The sequence below is a fragment of the Wolffia australiana genome, chromosome 7, assembly GCF_029677425.1.
Source record: "Wolffia australiana isolate 7733 chromosome 7, ASM2967742v1".
Taxonomy (NCBI): domain Eukaryota; kingdom Viridiplantae; phylum Streptophyta; class Magnoliopsida; order Alismatales; family Araceae; genus Wolffia; species Wolffia australiana.
The window spans coordinates 2378314-2404952 of NC_135841.1; the positions used below are offsets into that span (position 1 = coordinate 2378314).

General features: G+C 37.6%; 1 protein-coding gene across 2 annotated transcripts; it reads right to left on the minus strand.

Moving 5' to 3' along the window:
* Positions 1-16487: 16487 nt before the first annotated feature.
* Positions 16488-22154, minus strand: NADK2 (NAD kinase 2). 2 transcript variants are annotated; one of them, XM_078577792.1, is made up of 9 exons: positions 21999-22151; positions 21645-21929; positions 19607-21355; positions 19016-19137; positions 18784-18925; positions 18492-18716; positions 18252-18326; positions 17980-18081; positions 16488-16834 (listed from the first exon to the last, which is right to left on the minus strand). In XM_078577792.1, exons 2-9 carry the CDS (start codon positions 21852-21854, stop codon positions 16631-16633), a joined length of 2829 nt encoding a protein of 942 aa, XP_078433918.1. In that variant the 5' UTR covers positions 21855-21929; positions 21999-22151; the 3' UTR covers positions 16488-16630. The 2 variants fall into 2 exon arrangements, with proteins under 2 accessions (XP_078433918.1, XP_078433917.1); XM_078577791.1 differs by having other exon boundaries at positions 21645-22154.
* Positions 22155-26639: the final 4485 nt, after the last annotated feature.

Consider the following 26639-nt stretch of genomic DNA (forward strand, 5'->3'; position numbering starts at 1 on the left):
ACATTTTTTCTTAATGAAATGATTCATTTATGTTATTTTATTGGGAATATATTCTATCATTAACTTAAAGTTAAATTGATAAAATCTGCCTTAGACATGTATAACCTTGTTAATCTTCCGAACTTAGATTATTTAAGAAATTTACTGAATAAGCTTTTTATCTATTAATGAATGAATAATGCATACGTTATTGACTATCCAAATATTTGGAATTCATATTTTGAGATTTCAGAGGGAGTCTTTATTTTAATACATTTTACACTTGACTTCTCATTATTTCATGGTTAATATATTATTCACGTATTGATGATTGACCTGGAGATTATTTTAAAAATCCTTGTCACATATGTGAATTTGATAAGTCTTTATTAGATTTATTTGTACATAGAATCATTATAACATTCTTTTGGTTTATTTATTTACAATTTGTTGGAGATAATTTCAATTTGTGTAATTAGGATCTTGAAAATTGACATTGAATAACAAATAATATTTTCATGGAATATGTCATATAATTTTATCCATCAATATTATTTGAAATTTCTGATTTCTGTACATACTTTGATGATTGGCGTTGAACTTCTAAATGACGACAGAACATTTTACTTATTGAGAAACCATAAATGGGGTTATATTATTTCATTTTAAGGCTCTGATTTATGCAAAAGTATTCACAAAGTCGCCCTCAGTACAGGGTAAGGGTCTAACCCACATGGAGCATTTAGTGAAAAGGCATTTTTGGTTTTGAGATTTGAATATGAACATTTTTATTTTAAAATAATTTCTATGCATTAATTCCATGAAAATGAAATAAAAATATATAAATAATATTTTTTAAAAGGAACTACATATTTATTTTATATTTATTAGATTCTACTACTTTAATATGATTGAATCATAAAATGAACTCAACATGATAAATTACCTTTCACCTTCAGTCTGGTGGTGCTAGGGTGTGGAGACGAGTGATGCGCATGCAGAACTGTTTGGCGGTGTAGACTTCTAGTTTATGTCCATTCTTGGATGACCAGATATGTCAAGCTTGCCTGTTTTGTACCTGTTCAGTTGGATGGCCAGTTCTAGTTTTCCTGGTTTAACTTGGCGTTGGCCAAGTCAAACCAATTAGATTGGAGGTTCCACTCAATTGAGATCTATAAGTTTAGGCAGAAACCATCATAACGGTTGGTCGTGGATGTTGCAGGTCAGTTGAGCATTAGTTGGTGGCGATGAGATGTGGAAACCTGTTGTGTTGGAAATTCCATATAACTTGAGTTACAGATTGAAATTTTTGACATGGTGTCTGCTATTTGAAAGCTTGTCATCTATAATGTCCTCTAAAATTCATGACCAAAAAAACTTAAGATAATATTTAAATGAAAAGGGAACGGATGGGATATGCATACATGTTTTGTGATGACACAATTACACATCTGATATATATTATTATTTGACAGCCTATTTTTGTTTTCCTTTTGTGAGCTGGGCCACATGGCGTGCCGTGAGCCATCGATTGAGAATGATGTATAAAAGTAAAGGCCAATCATTGCATGGAATTTTGAAGACATTAAAGAATAACCCAAAAACTTACTTCACGGAAACACTCTTCTCGATTTAAGGGCTGAGGATAGAAAAATAACACTCTTCATGGTGAGAGGATGTTTCTACATTTTATCCCAGTAACACTCTTCTTGATTAAGTTACTGGATTCTAGTGCCATGGATCAATACCTTGAAAATACTTTTCATGGAAATTCAAGACAAAATTTATTCCAAATAAATCTGTAAAATAAATCAAATTTATATAGCTTGTGGATAGCTTTTTCCACCCTTGACTTGCTCTCTTTGAGAGTATTCTAAAGATGTTTGTATGTTCGGCCTCTAGACGTATCCACGTGATCAAGGTGCTCTTCGATCTCCACTTCTAATTCTCCAACTCTTCTTCAAGCCCTTTTACATCCTCGCACCATGAAGACACTCTTATTGATTAAAGGGATAACATCAGAATAAAGAAAGGGGTGCAGCTCTGGCTGGCCTGGGTGCCAAAAATGGGTGACTCTCCCTATTTCTAATTTATTTCAAAAAATTCCATAAAACCATTTAAGCAAATATATCCACTAAAGGCCCTATAATATTACGTAGGTGACCTTCTAGGCACATGTATCATTCTTTTAAAAAACTTTAATGGCCTAATAACAATTATTATGGAGGATGAAGCTAGTTTACAAGATGTAGGTGGAGATTAATCAGATGCTAACAGATTTGAACTGGGTATCAACCATAAAAATGTGTAGAGAATGAAGAACTCTTGCGGACTTTTGGGCATAATTGTGCACTAGGGTGATGCTTGTTGGAAGTCTCACGGTTGCATCCTAACCTTTTGATAGCTTTAGGGAAAGCACAAAACTAGTCAATCAATGAGATTCATGTCAACTCTTTGGAGGAATTTGGGTTGGAGTCAAAGATCAATGTCATGATTATCCTTACCAAATTTTGCATAGTATACAAAAATTATTTGGTTTCCATTGGACGTATGCATAATGAGGACCAATTATGCTTCAAGCAATACAAGCAAAATTACGTTGGACTAAAATTGTGCAACAAAAACATGGCTTTTTGCGCCAAATGACATTTCGTGTGTTGCACACATATTGAGCATTTTCATTCAGGTATCCTTAAAGAGATTTGACATCCCTCTTATGGTGTCCATAGTGGAGGAAGAGAGCAATGTCACAAAGATTGTTGATCTTTATGATTTTGACTCTAAGCTTGAGGTGAGAGATAATGAGGAAAACTCATCACAGTTATGCAAGGGTCCCTTTTTGCAAGGTGTCCACCAAAATTAGAACAATTATTTGGGTCATTTATTCATCAATAAAGTGATGTCAACAATACGCAGATCTGCGCAAAATACACAAAATATAATTGATGTTAATTCAATTTGGCTACCTAACATTGTGAAGAAGCATTCATGAGATGCTTGAGGTAGCTATTTATGTGAAAAGAAATGAATCACTCTCGATAGAGAAGACAAGGAGAAGAAATAAATAAGAATGAAGGACTAGGTTGTATTAGTAAATCTCCATAGAGGCATGACACAGAGGAGAGTCTTATAGAGAAGAATAAGAGGAGAGGACAACTTTTTTCGTTTCCTTATTTGCTAACGTTTCTATTAAAATCGTATCGGTTTGTGTCCTATTCTGATTCATCGAAGAGTTAAGTAATATTTCCTTTTTTGTTTCTTTCTATAAATTATTTCAGGTACATGTCCTGTTATTGTTGGTTGGGAGTTATATCTCCTTTGATTGGTTGGATCGATTCTTCTGTATGGCTAGCTGGTTAAGCAGACATGATTGGCAGCACAGGTCAAGTCAAATACACAGTTCTAGGCCCATGTTGTGTGCCCTTCTATTGAGATTAAGGAGTAAAAACTCAATCTTGAAAGTATGAAGGGGGATGTGATTGATGGAAATGTCCTTCATTGGTTTGATTGATTCTGAATATTCAAGGAGTAAAAACTACTTGATTGATGCAGGGGTTGTCTTCCTCATATATGGTTTAAACTAGATCGATGTATCTGATGACGAGTGAGAGCTGCTTAAGGAATGTGCTATCCTCTTGGGTCTGTTTATGCACAGAAGCTACCAATTAAGCTGGTTAACCAAATTAGTCTATGGAGATGTCCTCCTTATATAAGTACTAATGCAACACAAATAACTTCATGAGGCGAGTCACCAAATCAACACTGGTCACTTGGAAATGGGACGTCTGGGACATGATAGGATGGATGACGATCCATGAAGGACGGTAACGTGATGAAAGTTTCTTCACATCGCCATCCCGTCACACGTCCACATATTTTGGAAAAATCTTTCATGTTCATGTCATGCGTCCCTCTTTGCGGCGTCCCTTCACGTCCCCATCACTAGACGGCATTACCATCACATGTGACGGGAAAAATAACATTGTTTGAGGGAGGAATACTGTTCTCTCCTTTGTTTTCTCTCTCTCGCCCTTGCTCTGTTTCTCCCCCTTGTTTTCTATCTCTCTCTCTCTCTCGCTCTACTTCTCTCCCTTGTTTTCTATCTCTCTCTCACTCTATTTCTCTCCCTTGTTTTCTCTCTCTCTCTCTGTCTATCACTCTCAGTTTCACACTTCCTCTTTATCTATCTCCCTCTCTCACGTATCTCTCTTTCATTTTTGCTTCTTAAATCTCTCTCTTTCTTTGTCTCTTTTTTAGTCTCCCTTGTTTTGTCTCGCTCTCTCTATCTATCACTCTCAGTTTCACTTGCACTCTGTATGTCTCTCTCTCTCTCTCTCTCTCTCTCTCTCTCTCTCTCTCTCTCTCTCTTTCTTGTATCTCTCTGTCAGTTTCACTTATTCAATCTCGCTCTCTCTGTGTCTCTCTCTGTTTCTCTCCTTTATTTTCTCTCTCTCTGTCTATCAGAGTACGAAGCTTTAAGAAGGATGTCCGACTCATGACTGTGAAGACTTGGAGGAAGAGAGTGTTGTGGGAACTGATAAGTGCTCGTTTCATTTCTTTGGTTTCTTCTTTGGTTTCTTAAATTTGCTTTTTATTCATACATATCTCTCTCTATATTAGTGAATTTACCTTCTTTCGCTTGATCACCATCACTAGTATAACTAACAGCATTGTAGTTTCCCCTTTATCAGTATAGATTACAACATGTTTGGCTTTTCATGATAGAATTTCACGATCTTCCATTAATTCTTCTTCATTTTCTTCCTCTTGTTCTTCAAAATCCTCTGTTAATTTGTGTGACCAACGTTGAACCTCTTTTCTGACTTCTTATATTCTAGGAAAATTCAATCAATTATCTTTCTCTCATTTGGTCTAATATGTACCCTTTCCTATGTACTCCCAATGAATGAATGAACCAATCTTCATACCTATATTTCTATATATCTGTGAATTTACCTTTTATTATCTATCAGTAAACCTCTGTCAATCAATTTACCATCTATCAAAAATTATACTGCTTGATTCATCTTTGAAATAAAGAAGGGTTCAGTTTCTATTACAATTCTTCCTATCAATCAGCCAATCTTCCCATCTTTAATTATCTCGGTGAATTTTTAGGATTTTTTGTTGAAAAAATTATTGTTTCGATAGTAGTCCAGAATGTTGATTTCTGGGGTGACTTGGTGACCAAGGAAAAATTATCCTCCTCATCAAGAAAAACTATGCATGTAGAGACCATTGAAAGAAAGATGCACAAGTATTTATAAGAATAACCCTTTTCTGATATTTGTTACTATTGACTTTGTGGAAAGCTTTGAGTTTTCTTCGGTGAAGAAGATGATTCATCCTCCACAGATTCAGTCTTCACCATTTCTCCCTAGAATATTTTATTTACGGGCTTCTCACTGTACTGAGTCTAACTCATATAAAAGTGACCAAAATAAAACTATTGAAAATATGCCGACAAAGTTGAAAAGCCGTTCAAGATTTTGGTGATTAAATTTGCGTTGAGGTCTATATAAAAAATCAAGCCTATGTCCCCACCAATCTAATTCAGAACTACTGATCAACTTCTTTTTTGTAGTGCCAACCTTGTTAATTGCAATTGAATTAGGAAATATTTAGGATCTGACAAGACATTGGTTAGGTCTATTCAAAAAACGAAAACAAGACATTGGTGACTCTAGAAAATTCAATCGATTATCTTTCTCTCACTTGTTGTAATACTTGCACTTTCCTATGCACTCCCAATGAATTAATCAATCGATCTTCATACATATATTTCTCCATATCTTTGAATTTACTTTTTATCTATCAGTAAATCTTTTTCACTCAATTTACCCATTTGTCACAAATTATTCTTGTTTATTGATCTTTGAAATGAAGAAAGGTTCACAATTTAAAATTCTGCCTATCAATCAATCAATATTCCCATCTCTAATTCTATCAATCAGAAATTACAGTTTCTGCTAATCTCTGTTGATTGATCTTTGACAGAAATGATAAAAGGGAGCAGAATAAGGCAAAGTTTGGTTAATTTCCAAGGCTTGTCCTCTAAACTCAGAGAAATTTTCCTTCTCCCAAAGGCTTGTCCTCTAAGCATAAGACAAATTTGGAAACATTCAGATTACTTTGGAATGTTTGATATTTAAAAAACCACAATACTTGCTTTTACGCGATGACCTTCTCCTGATATTATCATCATGTCGTGAAGTTCTAGATGGAGTTTTGAATATTTATTCTCTCTTATTGTTTCTTTCAGGGAAACTTATTCAATGTTCACTTTATGTTATGTATTATATGAACGTTTGAATTTAAGTAAATGAGGTTATTTTTTAATTAAGCGAAATGAGTATTTTTTTCATTTAGCTAGTATTCGATGGAATTTACATGTGGCAACATGTGCGTTGACTCGGCCAGCGAGTCATCGACAGACAAGGTTCAAAAAATCCCTCTGCCTTTGGTTGCGACATCTCGTAAAAAATGCAAAGGGAAGGCATAAATATTGAGATATTTCAAAGAGGTTGGGTCAGGCATATGGGTGTGCCTATTAGCTACGACCAAAAGGTTGACCCACTATAGAATAGGTTGAAGAGGTGCCAAGATGGGTCCACGAACATATTCTGGAGGCATTTGTAGTTTGGTTATTGTAGAATATATGCTAAGCTGAAGGGCATTTATTCTGATCAGCGCTCGATAGCTGAGGCGTACGGACAAGGCGATGTAGTGACAAAGACACTAGAGAAGCTGAAGGAGATTATAGCGCAATTTGTTTCTCTCACGGACTTCCCATGGGCCACCGTGGATAATGTTGGGTTCAAGATTATGTGGAAGTACGATGTTGAGACGACATTTGACCCGCCCAGATTGAAGGCAATAAAGGCTGCGACGCAGAAGCTATATGGGATCGTGAAAGGGAGGCTAATGGAGTTATTAGCAAATGTCCCCAAGGTCTCACTGAAAGTGGATGAGTGGACTGCTGAGAATTCATGTCGACTTTTGGTCATTACGGTTCATTGGGTGAATAACCAATGGAACTATGTGAAAGTGTGCATGCAGTAGGCGAGCTAGTGTGGAAACATGATGGTGAGAATATGAGCACAAGTGTGCTTCAAGCGTTGGATGACTTCGGTTTGACGATGAAAGTAGGTGACAACCCATCAAGCTTCATCTTGTAGTATATTTATTTACTGCATAACTCACCATTTTTTACTATAGGTTGGAGCTGACACTACAGACAATGCCTCATGCAACGGGTAGATGATATCACGACTAGCGAAGGAGCTTAAGCCGGTGAACGATCATTTCACAGCGGACCGACATGTTCCATGTGCTGTCCACATGCTGAATATCATTGTTCAAGTTTCCTTGAAGTCATTGCATGTAGCCGTGAATACACCTCCTAGGATTGTGGACAATTGCTTAGTTGACAAAGTACATGTTGCTGCATATGATGTTGACATGGATTTGGATGACATGCGTGAGGTCGCGGCGAGTCATGCAGACATGGTGACTCATGATATTGCCCTTTTCCATGGGGATGCAGTTGCCCGACAGACAGCCTTAGTAACAAGCATCCAAGCATCGACTCAACAATGTCAACAATACATGACAATGTGCAAAGACATGTAAAATAATCACAACCAAATCCCTTTAGACTGCCCAACAAGATGGAACAGTACGCATGACATGTTACATGTCACATTAGAGAAGCAAGAGGTCATCGATTTCATGGCTTTACAAATCTTGTTCATAATAGAGAAGGACTTGAGAGTCTCCCGTGAAGAGGGGGAAATGTTGGCTGACTTCTGCGACATCCTATGGCCATTTTACAGAGCAACAACTACGTTAGTGGCTCGAAGATAGGGAGAGTCATTTAAGTCGTCCATATTTTGAAGGCCTTGATGAGACATGTTGATATTGTCCTACATAAGATGTATATGTCTATAATCTTCACTTTCGAAAGAAAGCTCACCACTAGTCAAATCGTATCTATCAGACAAGCTTGTGAGGGTGTAAAGAGTAAGATATTGAAGTCTGAGTCAATTATATCGAAGAATCGTGCGACCACAACAACGGCCATTCTTGACCCTTTCAACAAGGGGTTGTCACTCGATCCTAGCATTAGTCATGATGCTTTCACATTTGTCCGACGACTAATGCCCCTTCATGGGGACCAAGATCTAATTTGTAATGACCATGAGGATGATGACTGGTTCACTGAACTCATCGATGGGGTAGCACCCCCCTAGGGAGAAGGAACGATGGGTACCTACTCTAACAGAGGAATTGGAAACTTATCTCCAATCAACAGAGAGGAAGGTCATAGAGACAACACTAGGATGGTGGGCACGCATAAGCGCACGGACTTACCCTTGTCTATCTACATTTGCACAATAGTTTGTTTCAGTATGTGCAACTAGTGCTCCAAGAGAGCATTTATTTTCCGCAGGACGTGCCATCGTCAATTTCAAGAGGGCATGTCTTACTGCTGAAAGCATTGAGCTCCTAGTCATAGTGAGGTGTTGGTTACGTAACGAGAATGCTGAATTGTGTGATGGAGATAATTTCAATGACTTTTCTGACGACGAAGACTAGTATGAGGTATTAATCTTATTTTTTATCATTACTTGTGTTATTTTATTTGCATTCGCATATCCTTAATTTGAGTGCTGTTGACCTTTTGTATTTCTCATTCTGTGACCTTATGTGAACTTGCTTGCTTGACTGGAATTCATATCCACATGCATATCTATGGTATTGAGATTAGGTCTAGTGAATTATCTCTTGTTAAACTTAAGGATATAATCATTCAAAGTGTTGATATCATGTAGAACAATTTTGAAGCATTGAGATTGATTACTTGACTGAAGACATACTTAGTGATGGATTTGATCATACGCTATGTGACTGTTCATCTTTATTATCATTATTGATTAAGAACAGTGTTTTGAATTATCATTTTGGACTATCATTGTGATTTCTGAACAAAGTGATTTAAATTTTGATACAGAAACATAGAAATACATGAGAGAGGAAAAAATGATCTACTTCAGATTTTAGTTTTGTCTAGTCAATTGAGCTCATATATTTGATCTATTGATATTCATCAGGAAGATTATTTGAACCATATTATCTCATTCATTGTTGTCTTTTTCTCAAACATAATGGAAGGGCAATGAGATTTCATGAAGTCTGCACAAGGGAGTTGGGGTGGACGCCAAGAACACCAAAGGCATAGTGATGAGAGCCGCAAGATGCCAAAATGCATGTTTAATTCTCTAAAACTCCCGTTGCCATATTTCCAACACAGAAGTGATGTATTTCATATTTCCAACACATACGAAATGCTGATGGATTTTTTAATTAAATTATGTGCTTCAAGCTGTCATAATCACCGCTCTTCATCTAGGCATCACCACTGGAAGTTACTATTTCATAAATATCGTGTATCCTCATAACTATTATATGTTTATTATATGCAAGCCTGCTGGGTCCATAGAGATGGAAGTAAAATTCGAGCATCAAACGATGGTGTATCATTCTATAATTTCTTGTAGATCATCACGGATATACATCATTTCCATGAAAATACAACCCATAATATCTTAACATAAAACATCCTAGGGTCTTTATCATATTCCATTTTTTTAAATCACGTAATATGTCACCAATAGCTTTCTCAATGATGATTTTGACAACAACCTATTGTTCCAATTTGAAGAAATGGCAATTAAAATATTGTTGCAGCCTTTCATTTGCATAGTTGATGCAAAACTATTCAAAAATGTTCTTCTGCAAGAATAAATAACCTCAGTAAGATGAATGATAACACCCTAAATTATGTGCTTAATTCATGTAGTTAGAAAATTTTTATGTATTTATAGAATTTAAAATAGGGTTGTTATCATGTATTCACATGTTAATTAATATTCTAAGTGAATTCTGATTTATCCTAATTCCATTAATTTTATGAATTTTATGCAATTTATTTAAGTTTGGAATAATTCTATTTAAAATGTCATGTTTAAAAATTGATTTTTATCTTAATTAATGTGGGGATGAATTACAGAATTCTATAGATTTTTTTGAATTTTATTGTATTTTTTGGGAATTTATTCGAGGAACAAATGAATTTTTAAATAGAAAAGGATATTATTATAAGGAAAATAAGAATTAAACATGACATTAAAAGGATAGAAGTAATTTCTAAAGTAGGAGGGACTATTGCTAAATTTTGATTGCAAATATGACCTTAAAACAATTCTTGGTCGCGTGTTGCAAGCATAAAAATCCAATAAAAATATTTGCATGGTCTGATAAATAAATCTGGAATTTTCTATGGTTTATTTAGGGACATATGGAGGAGAGAGAATCAGAGGGGCATATCTCCAATTATTTGTGTGCGATGTCCTTTTGCGTGTGTGAATTAATGCCGGGATTTTCTTATAAATGCCAAGAAATCGAGTTAGCGACTCCACGTGGTAAAATCTCCGCCATCAGAAACCTTAAATATAACAATTTTTAAGTTTTTTGGCCATTTTTAAAGTTTTTAAAAATCCATCACGGCCGTCATCCGTGACGGCCATCCCGTCACGTCACCTGTCCGAGTCCTCCTGTCACTGTCACGTCACCGTCACACCCAGTTTGCATCCGTCACTGCCACCGTCAGGGGCCCCAATTTCATCACCGTCACCGTGCTGTGTGACATGACGGATGACGGCTACCATTCCCTACTGGACACAGGATGGAGACTGCATCAGGAGGAGCATGCATTTTAAACTTGTCGTGTGCATCATCATGCAGTTAAACTTGATGACAATGAGAAGCTGATTAAGAAAAATTATTAAGTCTTAGCTGGTGCCATAATGGACCCATTTCACAAGGGCACATTGTATGCTAAGACATCGTACACAAAGGATGTGTCTTACATCCATTGCCTTCTACGAAGTGCACCACTAGACATACATCAAATAAACACAAACCTCAACAACTATTGTACTTGGTGTGGGTCAATCAAGCATTTATGACAAAACTCATAGGAGAACTTCAACATTTTCGTGTTTTACGTACTTGGTAGGAGGGATTATTCAGTAGAAATAGTTGAGTGGAGCACAGCATTCCAAAAAACTTCAATTTATTTTCAACAAAGTTTTAACTTAATTTAACCCTTCTTACACATAAAGATACACTCAAAAGATGGGGTAGCCATGGCATTCTCATCTGCTCGATGCTAGCAAAGGTTCCAAGTGAATTTTTGGTGGTGTCCACAACTAGTACACTACTATAAAAGGTTTTCTGGCTGACCAAGAGGTTTCATCTATTGTAATTTCCAACTAAGGCGTCGAGCACCAAGGCACTCTTGTATCTGAACTGATGCTGCTGAGGATCCAACACATAGTGGTCTGATATCAATCACGAAGGCAGTATCAATGTTCAACCAGAATTGACTAAAACTTATATTTAAATATCATGTAAGACAAGAGTAAAGATACTATTCCCATACTATCATCATTTTACACTTGAAGAACATTTTATATGTGTTCCTCCAATAAAGGAATGGTACATCTAGATACAATGCCTTAAAACACATAATCTCAAGATACATCATTGTTTTTATCAATCATACAACGCTTTAAAATATTACCCCACTTCCATTCTGATTTAAACATTTTTTTTGCTTAAAACATTATATGCTTGAGAGTTTTGTGTCAAACAGGTTTTGTATCTTAAATTTGAGATATTTGTCATATTTCTTGCTACTCTCACGTGATTTCAAATGTCGGATGAGAAATCTTGCAAGTACCACGGATCATTCCATTGATATTTGTTGATACCATACTACAACCACTTTAGGAAGTGAAACCCTAACTTCAATGTAGCACCCACATACCACATTATAGTGTGACACTCCTACAATGCCTTTCCAAGCAACCTTGAGATTCTAGTGTTCTCATCATTTGCTTATATTCTAGTTGGCATTTTTCATAACTTTCCCTTTCATAAATTGCTTTGACTTTTGCTCTTGTGGGGTTGAAAACATAATCAAGTATATCACATACTTCTTTGGCCCTTGCTCCATATTCTGCCTATGGCACTACTCTTTCATAACTTTCACCATTTTGTAGGTGTTTAGTCATTACAAATTTTCAGGACAAGATATACATGTAAGGAGATAGGGCATGGGCCAAAATATTTACACCACAACTCAAGCTGCTAGGTGAGAATCAATGACTGAAGAATAGTCTCAGAAGATATGATTGGCTATGTTTGTCCACTATGTACTAAAGAGAATCGCGCACTAACCACCATCCACTCTCAAAAGAGAAACCAAGGAATTTTCATCATGATAGAGGTTCTAGGTTCTCTGCTTCTCCCCTTTCCCTTATCAGGTGGTTCACCACACTCTTCCAGGGATGCTAGATCTCTTGGTCAGTCTACATCTAAGAAATACTTGACTTGGGTGTTTAGTAAGGGAACGTGTATATGCATTTCAATGTGTTTGATATGCAGCACACAGCATGATAATAATATATTTGCAATGAGTCTAACTAGGTTCTCTACATCCATACATCAATTATGCTTGTAAAAAATGTGCAAGAAAACAAGGAGGGGTAGAAAGAACATAAGATGTTAAGCTCCTCAATTGCAGGACTGCTTTGCTTCTACCTGGTTGGCTTGGTTAACGGTTCACGGCATGTCCCTATGAGCTCACCTCCTCGGTATTTTATTCGAGGAAACGAAAATTCTAACTATAAAATGAAATATATCTAAGAACTTGGAATATACTAAATATAGTGTGTTGAGTTGTCTCCCAGAAAGCACTGATTTTATAAACTTCAACCAGACTTCATAGAAGTTCATAAAAAAATTTCTATGCCCATGTGGATGTGCATGTACTTCAAAGTTGACTTTCGAGATCCATTGACTTCAAAAATGTATGATTTCAATATCAGTGGGAAGCAAACCCTCTGAATGATGTTCAAAAAATTCAAAAGTCTGCCTTACAAATTGATCTCCAATATACTTTAAAGGTTCAAGCCAATATTCAGAATTATGATCTTCAAGTGTTTCCTCTAAATTTGGCTTCTTGTCTGACTCAAGACAAGGAGAGTCTAAACATGTATTCTCTACTCAACATGTATGATCCTCCAACTCAAATGTGCCTTCCCTTTCATTTACAATTATCATGGAGGGTTCATCAAAATCCTCATAAAATGGAATTTCAATCACCAATTCCAATTCCCGGTAAAATTTCTAAAGTAACACAAGAGGAGTTTGAATGTGTGTTATGTCCTCTATATGTATGATCATCTAACTCATATACCCCTTTATTTTAATCAGTGATCATGATGGGGTATTCATCATTCTCCTTATGGAGTGGGGGCTCAATCTCCATATTTGCTCCAGCATGTTCCCTTGGGAGATCTTCTACGGTATGATAAGGGACACATTCTAGTTCATTTTCAACAATTTTGACTTCAAGATCATCCTAAAATTCCTCCCTAAAATAATCTTCAATATCTTCATAATTAAACTTCTGCATTCTCGTTGGAACATGTAGCTCATTCACATCACATCTCTTTAGATGTGGAGTAGGCCACAACTCACTGAGATATGCATGTAAATCATCAAGCAACATGAAAAGCTGATCTCTTCTATCAGCCGCACAAGTCAACAAATCCCATGAGTGTTCCATTATAGTGTTGCGGTCGGAGTAATCATCACCATGAAAATTATCATAGGTAGTGCTATAAAACGACTCATCTCTAGACTATAAATGTGGATAACAGTCTAGAGGAAAGACATGATATGCTAATTGCTGGCTATGATCTTCCTCGTAATGCCATAAGGTGTGGAGTAGTCGAGTGTAGGATCATCTTGTTGGATATATATAGATGTGTCGTATGAGTGTGATATCCATTAGTCATTTGATGAATCATACCCCTCCCGAGGTGAACCATTCTCTGAATAATCATTCTTCCAACTATTGTCTTCATCCACATGAGAGGGTAGGCACATAGGGGTTTTCAATAACATCTCTTTTGAAAATTTAGGATATAAAATTATAAAAACTAGAAATTTAGAGAACATAAAATATATGATCATCGATGGCCATTGATGTAGTGGGACGACATTGGGGGTCCTCCCATACCATCAGATTGCCTTGGTAGTCCCCCACCCAGCTGGCCGAAAACTTTCGCTTGGAGATAGTGGTGACGGCCGCATAGAGATGGACGGAGCTGCCCCTAACTGTCCGATCTCCTTTGCATGGGGTCCGATGGCTGCCATTAAATTGCAGTCATGGACTCCCTTAAGGTTGGCATACCCCCCCATAGCCACATCAACGTCCTCATCCGTGGCCTCATCAGCCATTTTCGCAATTCTGATTCACCGATCATGGGACCCACCGTCCTCATCAGTGGATATAGCCAATCAGAAACCTGCAAAAGAAAATGGAAAAAATTAATAAGAATAAGAATATCTCACCAACCAATATTCCTTAAGAAGATCAGATGGTTGAGATTATATCAGTATACTTAAATCGACTCGTTATGATACGGGCTTCGGGCCAAACTAGTCGGAAGCCCGATATAATTCATTTTAGTTTTCTAAATATTGCGGCTTGTTGGCCCGTGATCCTCGTTGTTGCTTCTTGGCCGAGCCCCACACGGAGCTGAAAGATAACTATATAAAATGATAACTATATAATCCCATATTAGAAAATGTTAGGAAAATGATAACTATGTAAAGCCTATTAGAGATAACATGTTATATCCTCCGCTCATGAGTGCGGGCTATGTTGGGCTTATGTGTGGGTTCCCTCCTTGGTGGGCACCTTGTTAGATTGCTAGGGCTTGTGTTGGGTGCTACTGACTGCGGGTAGGCTTGAGTGCCCTGTGCTCACCCAAGCTCAGCCCTTGTTGCCCCTTATATATAGATTATTTCTTCTTCTCGCTCTCTCATTTGTTTCTTTAACTTTGATTTCATCCCTGCAAAATATAAACTGACATACTAGAGGGACCATTAAAATCATTACATTTAACAATTTTTTAAACACATTTCTACTAATAAATAATTGGATTTGTAGAATATGTACAAATTATATTAAAATTTTCTGTTTTACTAAATACTCTATCCAATGCACGAGATGAATATTCTTGCAAATATGAAAATAACATTACTAGAATGATGCCAAAATAGCCTTAAAGTATGTATAATTGTATGCCTCATTTTGGGTTCATCAGGGTTTGATGGAATGAACTACTTTGTGGCCTCAGTCATATCTTAGAAGGTGGCTTCTTGCTTCCCATCACACCTGTGGTCTTTACTTTTTGCATGCCTTTAAAGAATTCTAGATTGGGATATATCTTCTCGATCCCCCACCAATGAGAGGAATTGTCTTTGTGGGTTAAAAACACACCCTTCCCATTCTAGGGCCTATCTTCCCTACATTCCTCTTTTGTCCTTTCAACCTTACATTTTCTCATGCCCTTTGCTGTCAATTGCCTCCGTCTCCATTGGGAGTGGGCCATATCAAGTTATCGTGTACTATTGACCATCTTTGCTTTGCATCATCTCTGTCGGGAAAATAATTCATGGCATCAGAGTAAGAAAGGTTGCTTTAAACTCATATAAAACTCTTAACTCTTTAATTGCCCAAAATGAATCTTTCATATATACTTCCATCCTTGAAACAGTAAGCAATATTGATATTGAATCTTATACTGGTTGAGTTTTTTTATTTTAAGGATGACAGATAGCCGATAAGTATACGGTTAGTAGCACCCTACATTCAAGTGTTCCAGATCAAATAACTTATGGTTTCATGAAAGCTTTGAGAAACCCCTCAGACTCTGATTATTGTACCCGTTGAAGCCCAAACAATCAAAGGTGATCATTTTTGTACTGTACGAAGGATATGGCAATAACTACAGTATAATGTAGAATTCCTTAAACCAATAAAGAGGAGAAGATAACCCGGATTTTTTACCCATTCATGTGTTACAGTGGACCGAGCTTATGAGACTGAGCAAAGTTTCATAAAGTTGCAAAATATTATTATTTTGCCCATTTGAAGCCTATATGAAGCCGAAACCACCTTCTGGACCCTGTACCGCTGTCAGGGTCGTAAGTCAAGAAAGACAGATGCGAGTGCCAACTCACACTTAAATAAGTCCAAGGACTGCTAGAAAGAAGAGAGGGGTGAGGGCGGAAAAGGTTTTGTGGGGGCCTTGGTCATCAGGCGAGGCAGAGTCATGAAGTCATGTTTGTGGGTGTGAACTTGTGTCTGAACTCTTATTCTCATTTCTTCCATGTTGGATTCAGTTTGGAGGTGTTATCAGAATCCCAAATTATAAGGATAGCATATTTGCTGCGCTAAAACAGAGAAGACAATTTGACAATATATTATGATAATTCTGTACACATCAATAGACTGAGATTACAAATTTTTTTGTTCCACTCATGAGTTCCAGTTGAACTACCTTATGAGGTGGGTCAAGGTCTGAGAAAGTGGTCAAATTTGATTATTGGGCCCATTTGAAGCCCACAAAGCCCACACGAATAATTATTTTTGTACAATATGAAACAGAAGACAGTTACTAAGAGATATTGGAGAATTCTGTACACATCAATGGAGAGATGAGGATCAGAGTGCTTTCTGGTCCATCCGCTCGTTCCAATTGAGGCAGCGGATAAGGCTATGGAACCAGTCACCCGTCTGGTCGGACTTGTTGACTGTGGGGAGAGGGTGCTGACTCATGTATATACGGACTGAATCCCCTCTCGAGAGCTGCTGCCTCCGTTTCCCGTCAAATGAAACCCATGCATTGCTACGCGCATCAGAGGGAATCTGCACCATTCATACAACCCAATGTGTCATCTTTAGATAGAGAGAGAGAGAGAGCAAGTTTTTATGGGCACTTTGGAAACTAATCAGGAAAAAAGAGTGGAAGTGAAAGAGGAAGGGAGAAAAGAGCATGTGTGTGTTTATGTGCATTCAGGAAAATAAGAGTAAAGAGACGGGGAGTATGAGAGTTTTTGTGCATTGGGAATAAGGTCCGAGAAAGTAAGTGAAGAGAGAGAGAGAGACAGAGATAGATAGATATATAGAGATAGATAGACAGAAAGATGGATAGAGTGATAGGGATCGAGCATGAGAGTGTATGTTTCCGCAAATTCAGGATAAGAATGAAGAAAAAGAGTAAGGTAAGATAGAGTATGAGTGTGCGTTTGTATGCATTGAGAATAAGAATCAAGAAAAAACGAGTTAGGTTAGAGAGAGTATGAGTGTCCGTTTGTATGCATTGAGAGTAAGAATCAAGAAAAAACGAGTTAGGTTAGAGAGAGAGAGAGAGGGAGAGAGAGAGAACAAGATTTTTGTATGGGCACTTTGGAAACTGATCAGGGAAAAAGAATAGAAGTGAAAGAGGAAAAGATCATGTGTGTTTATGTGCATTCAGGAAAATAATCTAGAAAAAAAATTAAAGAGACAGGGAGTATGAGAGTTTTTGCATATTCAGAATAAGGTTCGAGAAAAATAGGTAAAGATCGAGACAGAGGTAGATAGATGTATACATAGAGAGAGATATATAGACAGAAAGATAGATAAAGTGACTGGGAGGGAGTATGAGAGTGTATGTTTCAGCGAATTCAGGATAAGAATAAAGAAAAAGAGTAAGGTAAGAGAGAGTATGATTGTGTGTTTATGTGCATCAAAGACAATAATTAAGGAAAAAGGATCAAGGTATGAGAGAAAGAAAAGACTATGATTGTGTGTTCACGTACATTCAAGATAAAAATCAATTAAAAAAAGTAAATATGAACGAGGGAAATTAAAATCTTTAACCTTGAATTGATGCAACCAGAGGGGAAGTATTATTTACTCTCACAGTTGGAGATGAAATAACTTAACGCCTAATTGGGTGGAAGGGATAAAGAAAGAGATAGAGATAGAGATAGAGAGATAGAGAGAGAGAGAGAGAGAGGAGAGCTGACCTTTAGCTCAAGCTGGGCCGAGTCTGGAAGAATTACGGGTCTAAATGACAATGAGTGGGGGCAGATTGGAGTGAAAAGTATGCAGGGAACATTGGGATGGACCTGGAAAACACGTGATAGAGTTTACTCAACCCATTCAGAAAACTCTGCATAAGTTTGCACTATCATGAGAGAAACCAAAGTGTCTAAATCAGATGCATGATTCAAATAGGAAAATCTAATATACAAATGGAGGATAACATCTTTTGTTCAAGGATAATCAAACTGCATACCATGGAGCCCCCTGCGGACGTGGAATATGCAGTACTTCCAGTGGGTGTCGCAATGATAACACCATCTCCTTGTACCTGAAATTTATGAGATTCGGTCAGCCAAGTTATCTATTTATCTATCTGTCTATATTTTTCCTTTTTTTATGTACATCTGCCTGTCCATTTTTCTATCTATTAGTCTAGGTATTAATCTATTAAAAATATATGTATTTACGAAAAACTAATGGGTGAGTATCTTACTTTTGTAATTAAACGGTTATGCTCATAACATTCGATTTTGGAAAGATAAGGATTCGAGCCCCGGTCCACGACAATCTCATTTAGAATGTCAAATACTTTTCCTGGAATGGCTTTCCCGTTTCGGAAAATTTCACACCGAAGACGCATACGAAGAGTAATATAGACCCCGTCTAGCGTGTTGTTACCATGGATGACTGCACTCAAATCTTCTTTAAATTCCTTGAACTACACATGGATGAAAAAGTCAGTATAAATTCAAAGTGAAGAGATTGAGATCATATCAGATACTAACATCATGCGATGTGAGAAACCCAAGTGATCCAAGGTTGAAAGAGACAACAGGAGGAACTGCTCCTCTGAACAAATTAGATGCATGCAGGATAACACCATCACCACCAAGACACGTCACAAAGTCAACTCTCTCGTGGAGATCGCTGCACTTGTGAAAAAATAAAACATGGGTTAAGCCTTCATATGATAATGAATTTCTTAAGAATTATATGATATTTAGGGGCTTACAATACCTGGTATCTTGATTGTAAAAAGTTTGTATAAACCCAAACCCCGGAATCTGAGCAAAAGTGTCATGCACATCTGGTTCAACGACGACATTCATCTTCTCTTGAAAATACAAGTATGATGCCACCTAAATATAAAAAGCACATAATTTGTTGATCATGTAATTAAATTTTGTATGTCTGACTAGAAGACAATAGGTTGGCAAGTCCTGTTGGAGTTGGCGATGGACATTGGCATTGAATGATGACAAAGTCAATGCTGATGACATTGATGTTGACGGTTGACATTGAAACCATCATCGACCATTCATAAGAATGGAACATTGCAGTCGTTAATGTCATCATTAACTAGGGCAGTTGATGGGGCGACAATCACTCTAACGAGAATTTGACCACGATTGATGATGGACATCGACCGTTGGCATCAACCGTCAGCGTCAACCATAATTGATAACCCCATCAATCACAATAAAATCATCAACGTCACATGGGTTGACGATGTAGATGGTTGACAGATGATTGCCACTTGCGAAACCCCAGAAGATGGCTCATGAAACAAGAAACCACAGTTTGAAGTAAAATGAAAAATGTACTCACCTGCTTGGCTTCTTCCATGAGTTCTGGACCAAACTTCTTAAGCAAAAGTACAGTCTTCGGGGTTGACTTCCACATCAGCATCTGCTGTTGGGTGCTAGGGTGAGTGAAAGCTAACGAAGTCTCTTGAACCTTTTCTCTGGTGCATGAAAATCCATCTGTCCGGACTAAATACATTTCAGCCTTTTTTCTGGATTGAACTCTTACGACACCAGTTGCCGATGCACACATACTCCCATCAGTGATTTCCAAACCCTCATTACTTTTCCCTTCTTTAACACTGACCACAGCAGATGGAACTTCCTTCCTTGAGTCCTGCTTACTCTCCTTAGCTTTGGGTTCTGACAAGATTTGACTTCCTCCAACAAGAGAACCATTATTTGAAGCAGATGTCACGGCATTGTTTGAGCTAGAGTTTTTCTCAGGAAGAGGAATTTCCTGAAACTTGGGTTTTCCATTTAAGTCTTTTACCTCTGACTGTGCAACTTTGCCTTCTGGCTTTGAAACAGTCATTTGCTTTCCCGACTGTGTAGAATCATAAATTCTTTTTCTCCGGGTGTCAAAGAACGTTTGAGGAGAGACTTTCCTGTTCCTTAAGAACTCAGACATGTTCTTTCGAGAAAAAACATCAACATTAGGCATCTGCGCCCTAAACGGGTCAACTTTCATCGTAAAGTGTGACTGTTGACCTCCCCTGTCTTCTTTTTCTTTCTCCTCTTGAATCTTTCCTTCGATTGAATGATCCTGGTGTATAATGCCATTTTCACTTTGGACTATATCTGAATCGTCGGAAGATAAACTACTTTTACCGTTACCATAACTCAATTGAGAGCTAGAGCGTGCGGTATACTGCCTCCATCGTGAAACCATTGCAGAAGTTCGGCCAACACCTTCTTGACTATGAAGATAGATTGGTCGTTTCGTAGAGTCTGAAACCAGAGTAGCAAACTGCTCGATCTGATCTATGGATGGGGCCGTCCCGATTTCAACTGGGATATGAACAATCTGTAATTTTTCATATGATGTGGCACTTTCAACAGCCAATTGATAGTAGTCATCCTTCACGTATTCAACTCTGAGATCAACGATTGTTTTGAAACCATTGTCCATGAGCCACGTCAACCCTTCATTGGTCACCTGACCGCCTTTCCAGAATGCTACGTCCTGTTTTTCTAACTTTTTGTTGCCTTCTTTTGCAGATGAGAAATAAACCGGGCTCCAGTTGGCAAAAACTCTGTGAGGGGGATCACTTTCTATCCGAGAAAACCCAGAATCATAGCATAAATTCTTCAATTGCTGCAATTTCTTCCAAATTTCAGTGCTTCTGGCATCAAAAGGTGTTATGTAGTTTGCCAGTGCGAGGTGCAAGCTTTCACAGTACCTCTTCATCTCCTCCCTGAATAAAGCAAGTGGTGGTAGCCTACCACTATCTGCGATATTTACATCTTTGTTGCGGAAGGAATTACCAAGGGTTGATCTCCCGGATAAAACTTCTTCTCTACCTTGATTTAGTAAAACGACCATGCAACCGAGTAAGGCTACTATTTTCTCCTCAATTGATGGGAGATCTTCAGAAGGAATGTTGTAAGATATTCTGCATTCTCCTGTATCTGGGTTGCACAAACTCCGCATTATCGTACTGTGAAGCTGCTCTGAAGCTCTGAAGATTCTACAGTACGCTTCAATTTCGGCTATTTCCCCAGGAATAGGGCCGATTCTCAGCTGCTGAGAGAAATCCTGCGACTGAAATGTCTAAATTGATACAAAATATCGGGAGTTAGTCTTGAAAAATAATAACTCAGCGTATCTCTGTTTGAAAAACAACAATTGATCATCTGGATTTTATTGATTCATCACTTCTTTTTCAGTAAATAAATGATGATCAAATCGTTCTTATTCGGAGAACTTCAGAGCTTCGTTTTTGGAATTATTGATAAACCATAGTGGCTCTTCTTCTGCAATTTACCATGATTCATTTACAATATAAACAATCGGGGAAAACCCTAGGACGAAAATTGAGATTTTATTGTAGAAGAATGACCTGCGAATCGAGTCCGAATTGAGTGGAGAAGAAATTGGAGAGGCTGGCACGAGCGGAGACCATTCGGGAAGCGACGTTCTTCCCTCGCTGCCTGCCCTCGCTAACATGGCAACGGCGAACGTCCCAACAGAAGTCGAAATTCTTCCCTCCATAACGGAAAAAGAGCCCGAAAGGCAAATTTGTTCCCAATCCAGAGGCCACTCTACTCATCTCGAGAGTCCTCAGGAACTATCAGAATAACCATGGACCGGAAATGACACTTTCTCGTCGATCTTCGATCAATTTCTGCTTTCCATCGGCGAATTACGAGCACGAAAGAAGTTGAAAACCAAAAAATTATACCGAATCACATACAATTGCCGCTGATTCAACTCTTCAGAGGGATCGAATAGGAGAGATTATCTTGAATTTTCGCAGCGAATCCACGGAGAAATCGAGCGCGCCGCGCGTACACGCCAGTCGGCAACGACCTCATCAGCCTCTTCTCTTCTTCTTCTTCGTGTGGCCAAAAAGCCTTCGATTAATCTTTTTTAAAAAATAATACAAACTTTATCATATCATATAATATACCAAACTCCCACTTTCGAAATATCCACGCGTAAATAAGTATTAAAAGTATTTTAAAATATTGTGAGCCATAATTTTTTCCTAACAAGTCCATATCTAAGTGGGGTCAGAGAACCGTTTAACAGCAAGTACCGTTATCTTTATTGAGATTTTTATGGTTTGAAATTGATTTTTGTTGAAACATACATTGTTATGACTTGAGAGAATATTTTTATTTCCTAAAATAAACAATTTTTTAAAAACTAGTAATGAAGTTTAAATATTTCTTCTGACAGAATATTTTTTAAAATAGATGCGAGGGGTTTTAGAGAGACCATTCAACATGATGATATGGTCTATTAAAGCAGAATCCATTAAAAGCCCAAATGGATCTTAATCTTCTTTCCAATGATGGAAAGTGAAATGTACTGACAACAAGTGATGACAACATTGATGTCGACAAACAGACAATCAAATCAGGATGATAGAGTTTTAGTTACCAGGTGTCAATGTTGTCCGTCTGTGGAGCCCCTAAACTTCTTAGTCGTTCATGTCAACGGCCATCGAGGTCACAACTAGACTCTGTTCTTTACCATCGTTTGGGACTTGCAAACTACCAATCATTTGTTCATGATCTTCTCGTGTAGAATTATCTAGAGAGAGAGATGGACAAAGAGAGAGAGAGAGAGAGATATTGACGTAGAGAAATGGATGTAAATAGTGATGTGCCTCAATGTACTTACCTAAAAGTAAGTGAAATGTATGTACCTGACAAGTGGAAGTAGAATGTTGCATTAACACTGAGACAAAACCCTAACATATAGATATTCAAAAGTGAGATAACTAAGTATTTAGAGGAAGAAATAAAGAAAAATAACTTACTAAAATGCAACATTCAATCCCCCATAGACCCTTACTATGGGGTGTTGTAAGGCCCCAAAGTAGGCTGCATTTCCTGCATGGAGCCCTGCACACTTATGGTGAGGATATGTCGGTGTACTTGGATTCAGAATAGGGGATCTGAGTCCTTAAGCGTGAAATACCACATGCATCGGGGTGGTGACATCCGTCCTTGATCTTTGAAGCCAAGGCCCTTTCGGTGCTCGTGCTCGTCGTGTGCAAAGGCGGTAAATCAGAGCAGGCCAATCGTGTGTTGGGCGCGCGGGGTTGCCAAAATTACACGCGCGTGGGCGTCGGGCGCTGAAAGCACCCGTCAGGCATGCAGGCTGAGTGGTAGAGGCGCGGGTGTCGTCTGCGGGCAATGCGCTTGCATCGTGCGCTGGGGGGACGGGGCACGCACGCTACGCGCACTGTGTGTGCGGGGCGCGGGTGACACACCATTCGTACAAGAACAATGTAGGAACATGACTTGAATCCACAATCCTTGCACTACTTGAAAAAGAGCCAAGTCCTGAATCCACTTAACTAGCTTCTCCAACCCTTGAGTCCACAAGGGATTGTGCTTGAATCCACAAACACTAAAGCACTCTCTAGCAAAGAGAACACTCATGGGGAAAAGCAACAGTTTCAACAAAACAATAGACTTCAATAAGAATTCTTCAAGGTTACATGGGGGCCTTATATAGGCCACAACAAGTACAGAGTCGTCCATAATGATTCTACCCATGAAAGGACGACTCAAAACATTGTAACCTCTTGATCCTAAAACTTGTAACCTCATGATCTTTCAGGATATCCAACTAAATAACAATTGTTCAAGAGCCAAAACTGTTGAAGTTCTTAAATTCTTGGATGTTTTGGACGTGGTTTTCAACCTGTCCAAAACTCATAAGTGTTCCTTTGAGTTGCCTTAGTCGGAACACTATATAAAATATAGGCTCTCAATTAGGTAAAAATGTTTGATTAATCATACTTCTTACCATGTCTTTGAGTGCTTGGTTTCATCTTTAAGAAACACCATTCATGCTAGGAGATCATGGCTTGGCGTATTCAGGAAACATTCCCCTCTCTTGTAAACATTTTGTGAATGGTCCTATATGTTGTTCTCCCAAGCCATCATTTCTGCCATAGTATTATCCACCACGGTCACAACGAATGCATTTTATTTTTTTGCCTAGTTGATTTTCAACTTCACCTTATAACTTCTGAATGTGACCATTGCTTGAGATTTCTCATGGATGAGAAATAAGCATCCATATCGGGAATAATCATCTATGTATGTGATAAAATATCGTTGACCATTCCAAAATGTCATAAGGAAGGATCCAAAATATCCATGACTAAAAACTTTAAGACTTCCGAAGCACGACTAGAACATGTTATCCCTGTATTTGTCCATTTTCCCTTGATGCATTTGACATGTACTAAAGTCTTTAAAATCCAGGGAATTAAGAATTCCTTTTGACAGGATCCTTGCAATTATCTCTTGAGAAATGTGGCTCAACTTTTTATGCCATAAAGATGATGAATTCTCATTACCCAACTTGTGTTTTGTACAATAAGAAATTTTTTGTAAGGAATGATCTAACGAATATGTGATTGTGTCAACTAAATACAAGTTACCATAAGACACCAACATCTAGTACCTATTAGCACTGAATTTGAAGCAGGCTAAACTTTCTATCTCCAAATGAACAATAACTAGATTTGCCCAATACAAAAATATATATTAATTTATGTCCAAAATATGTTAAAATAAAATTCTTATTCTAGTAAAAATGATAGCCAGCCTTTAACTGTACCTAAAAAATGCCAACAACATTGACCTCCATCGCTTGTCCATCACCTTGATATATGAATCGTTAATCTTCATTAAGCTTGGAATGTTTGATCCAGCCCTGATTTGAGTCATACTATGTGCGTCTTGGTATTGAAGCAATGCTAACTTCCAAAAAAAAGGAGAAATATGAACCTTTATTCTTTGACCGACCAATATATTTAGCTCATTCTTTCTTCATGTGTCCACCAAGCTTGCAAAAGAAGCAAACATGTTCCTTATGTTGCATCTAGGTGAACCATCATCAGCTTGCTTTCCCTTGAAATTACCATTATCCTTGATCTTTCCCTTGGAGGCAACCAATGAGATGAGCACTTTCACACTGCTCAGACTTCAATATGTATTCTTCTGCAAACAACAGGAAATGAGCTCATTGAGAGACCACGGGTCCCTCTAACAGTTATAGCTCATTTTAAACTAACTGAATTTTTTTGGGAGATAAATGAGATTCATGTAAAAAATCTATTCTTCATGCAGTTTCAGACTTAGAGCCTTAAGCTTGGAACAAGCATGAGACACTTTAATTATGCATTCTCTCCTGTTTCCTTTATCTGTATACCTCATGGTAGTTGGGAAATTGGGGCACCAATATCAGATCTATCAATTTTTTAGTAACTCTTTTCAAGCTCTTGAAGAATAACTGTAGCCTAAGTTGCCTCTTCACCTACCGCATCCCTCAAGGATTTAGGAATTTTGCACTTTATATATGTCAAACTCCTGTGATTTGATTTTTCCATTTATCAAAGACATTCTTTTCCTCAATCGATGATGAGTCTTTGATGCCCTTTGGTTGATCATTCCTTAATGCAAAGTCAATGTCGATAGAACCCAAACAAAGTGTCATAAATTCCTTCAATTTCTTAAACTTTGGGCCGTTGAGCATTAGAAAGGAATCCCCATGTAAGAAGATATTTGAAACCAAAGTTGTGTGTAAGCAAAGAATAAAAATTCTCTCATAAATATAGATTTTAATATAATGCATAATTTAAATATGACACTTCCCATCTCAAGAGACCCAACGCACAATCAATATTCATATTTGGAGACAATACTGACTTGTAAGTGATCCCCTTGTCGCAATAATCAAATTTGTACTATAGAAATGTCATTCGAAGAGCCTTCCTTTGGGGGGGCTCAATGCCATCACTGGATCTTAGAGATTGTCAAATTTACTACCACTGATGTGAGAATATTTGGAAAAATACTCATTTTCCTTTGGGCCAAAAATTATCCACATAAATAGCAGCACATCCTTCTGAGTATTAAATAGTCATACTTTCATAAACATAAGTTCTCTTTGCAACAAGTAAATTGAAATTATATTATGAAAATACCAGAACAATACCACAGTTTAATTAGTTATGTGTGCAATTTGTTTGGCCAAACTTTTATTTTCATTTGGGCCAATAAGTACCCATCTTGTGCACATAGCCAAGCCCTTAGGACTTCATGGGCGGTCTGATTTCCATTTAGAGTATGGGCCCAAAAAGAAGAAAAAAATTCCGTCCATATTCTTTGCAGTTTCTTAAAGAGACTGCTCGACCACGAGAAGAAAATCTGGCCCATTGGGCCTCTTTACTTAATTGAATTGTCTTGTGCAAGTGGTCACTTAAAGATCACGGATCACTTAAAGTAATTAATTATTTATATCTTATTAACTGCACATGGATATTTTCTATTTGGTGACAATTTCAAAACTGTCCATGTTCTCA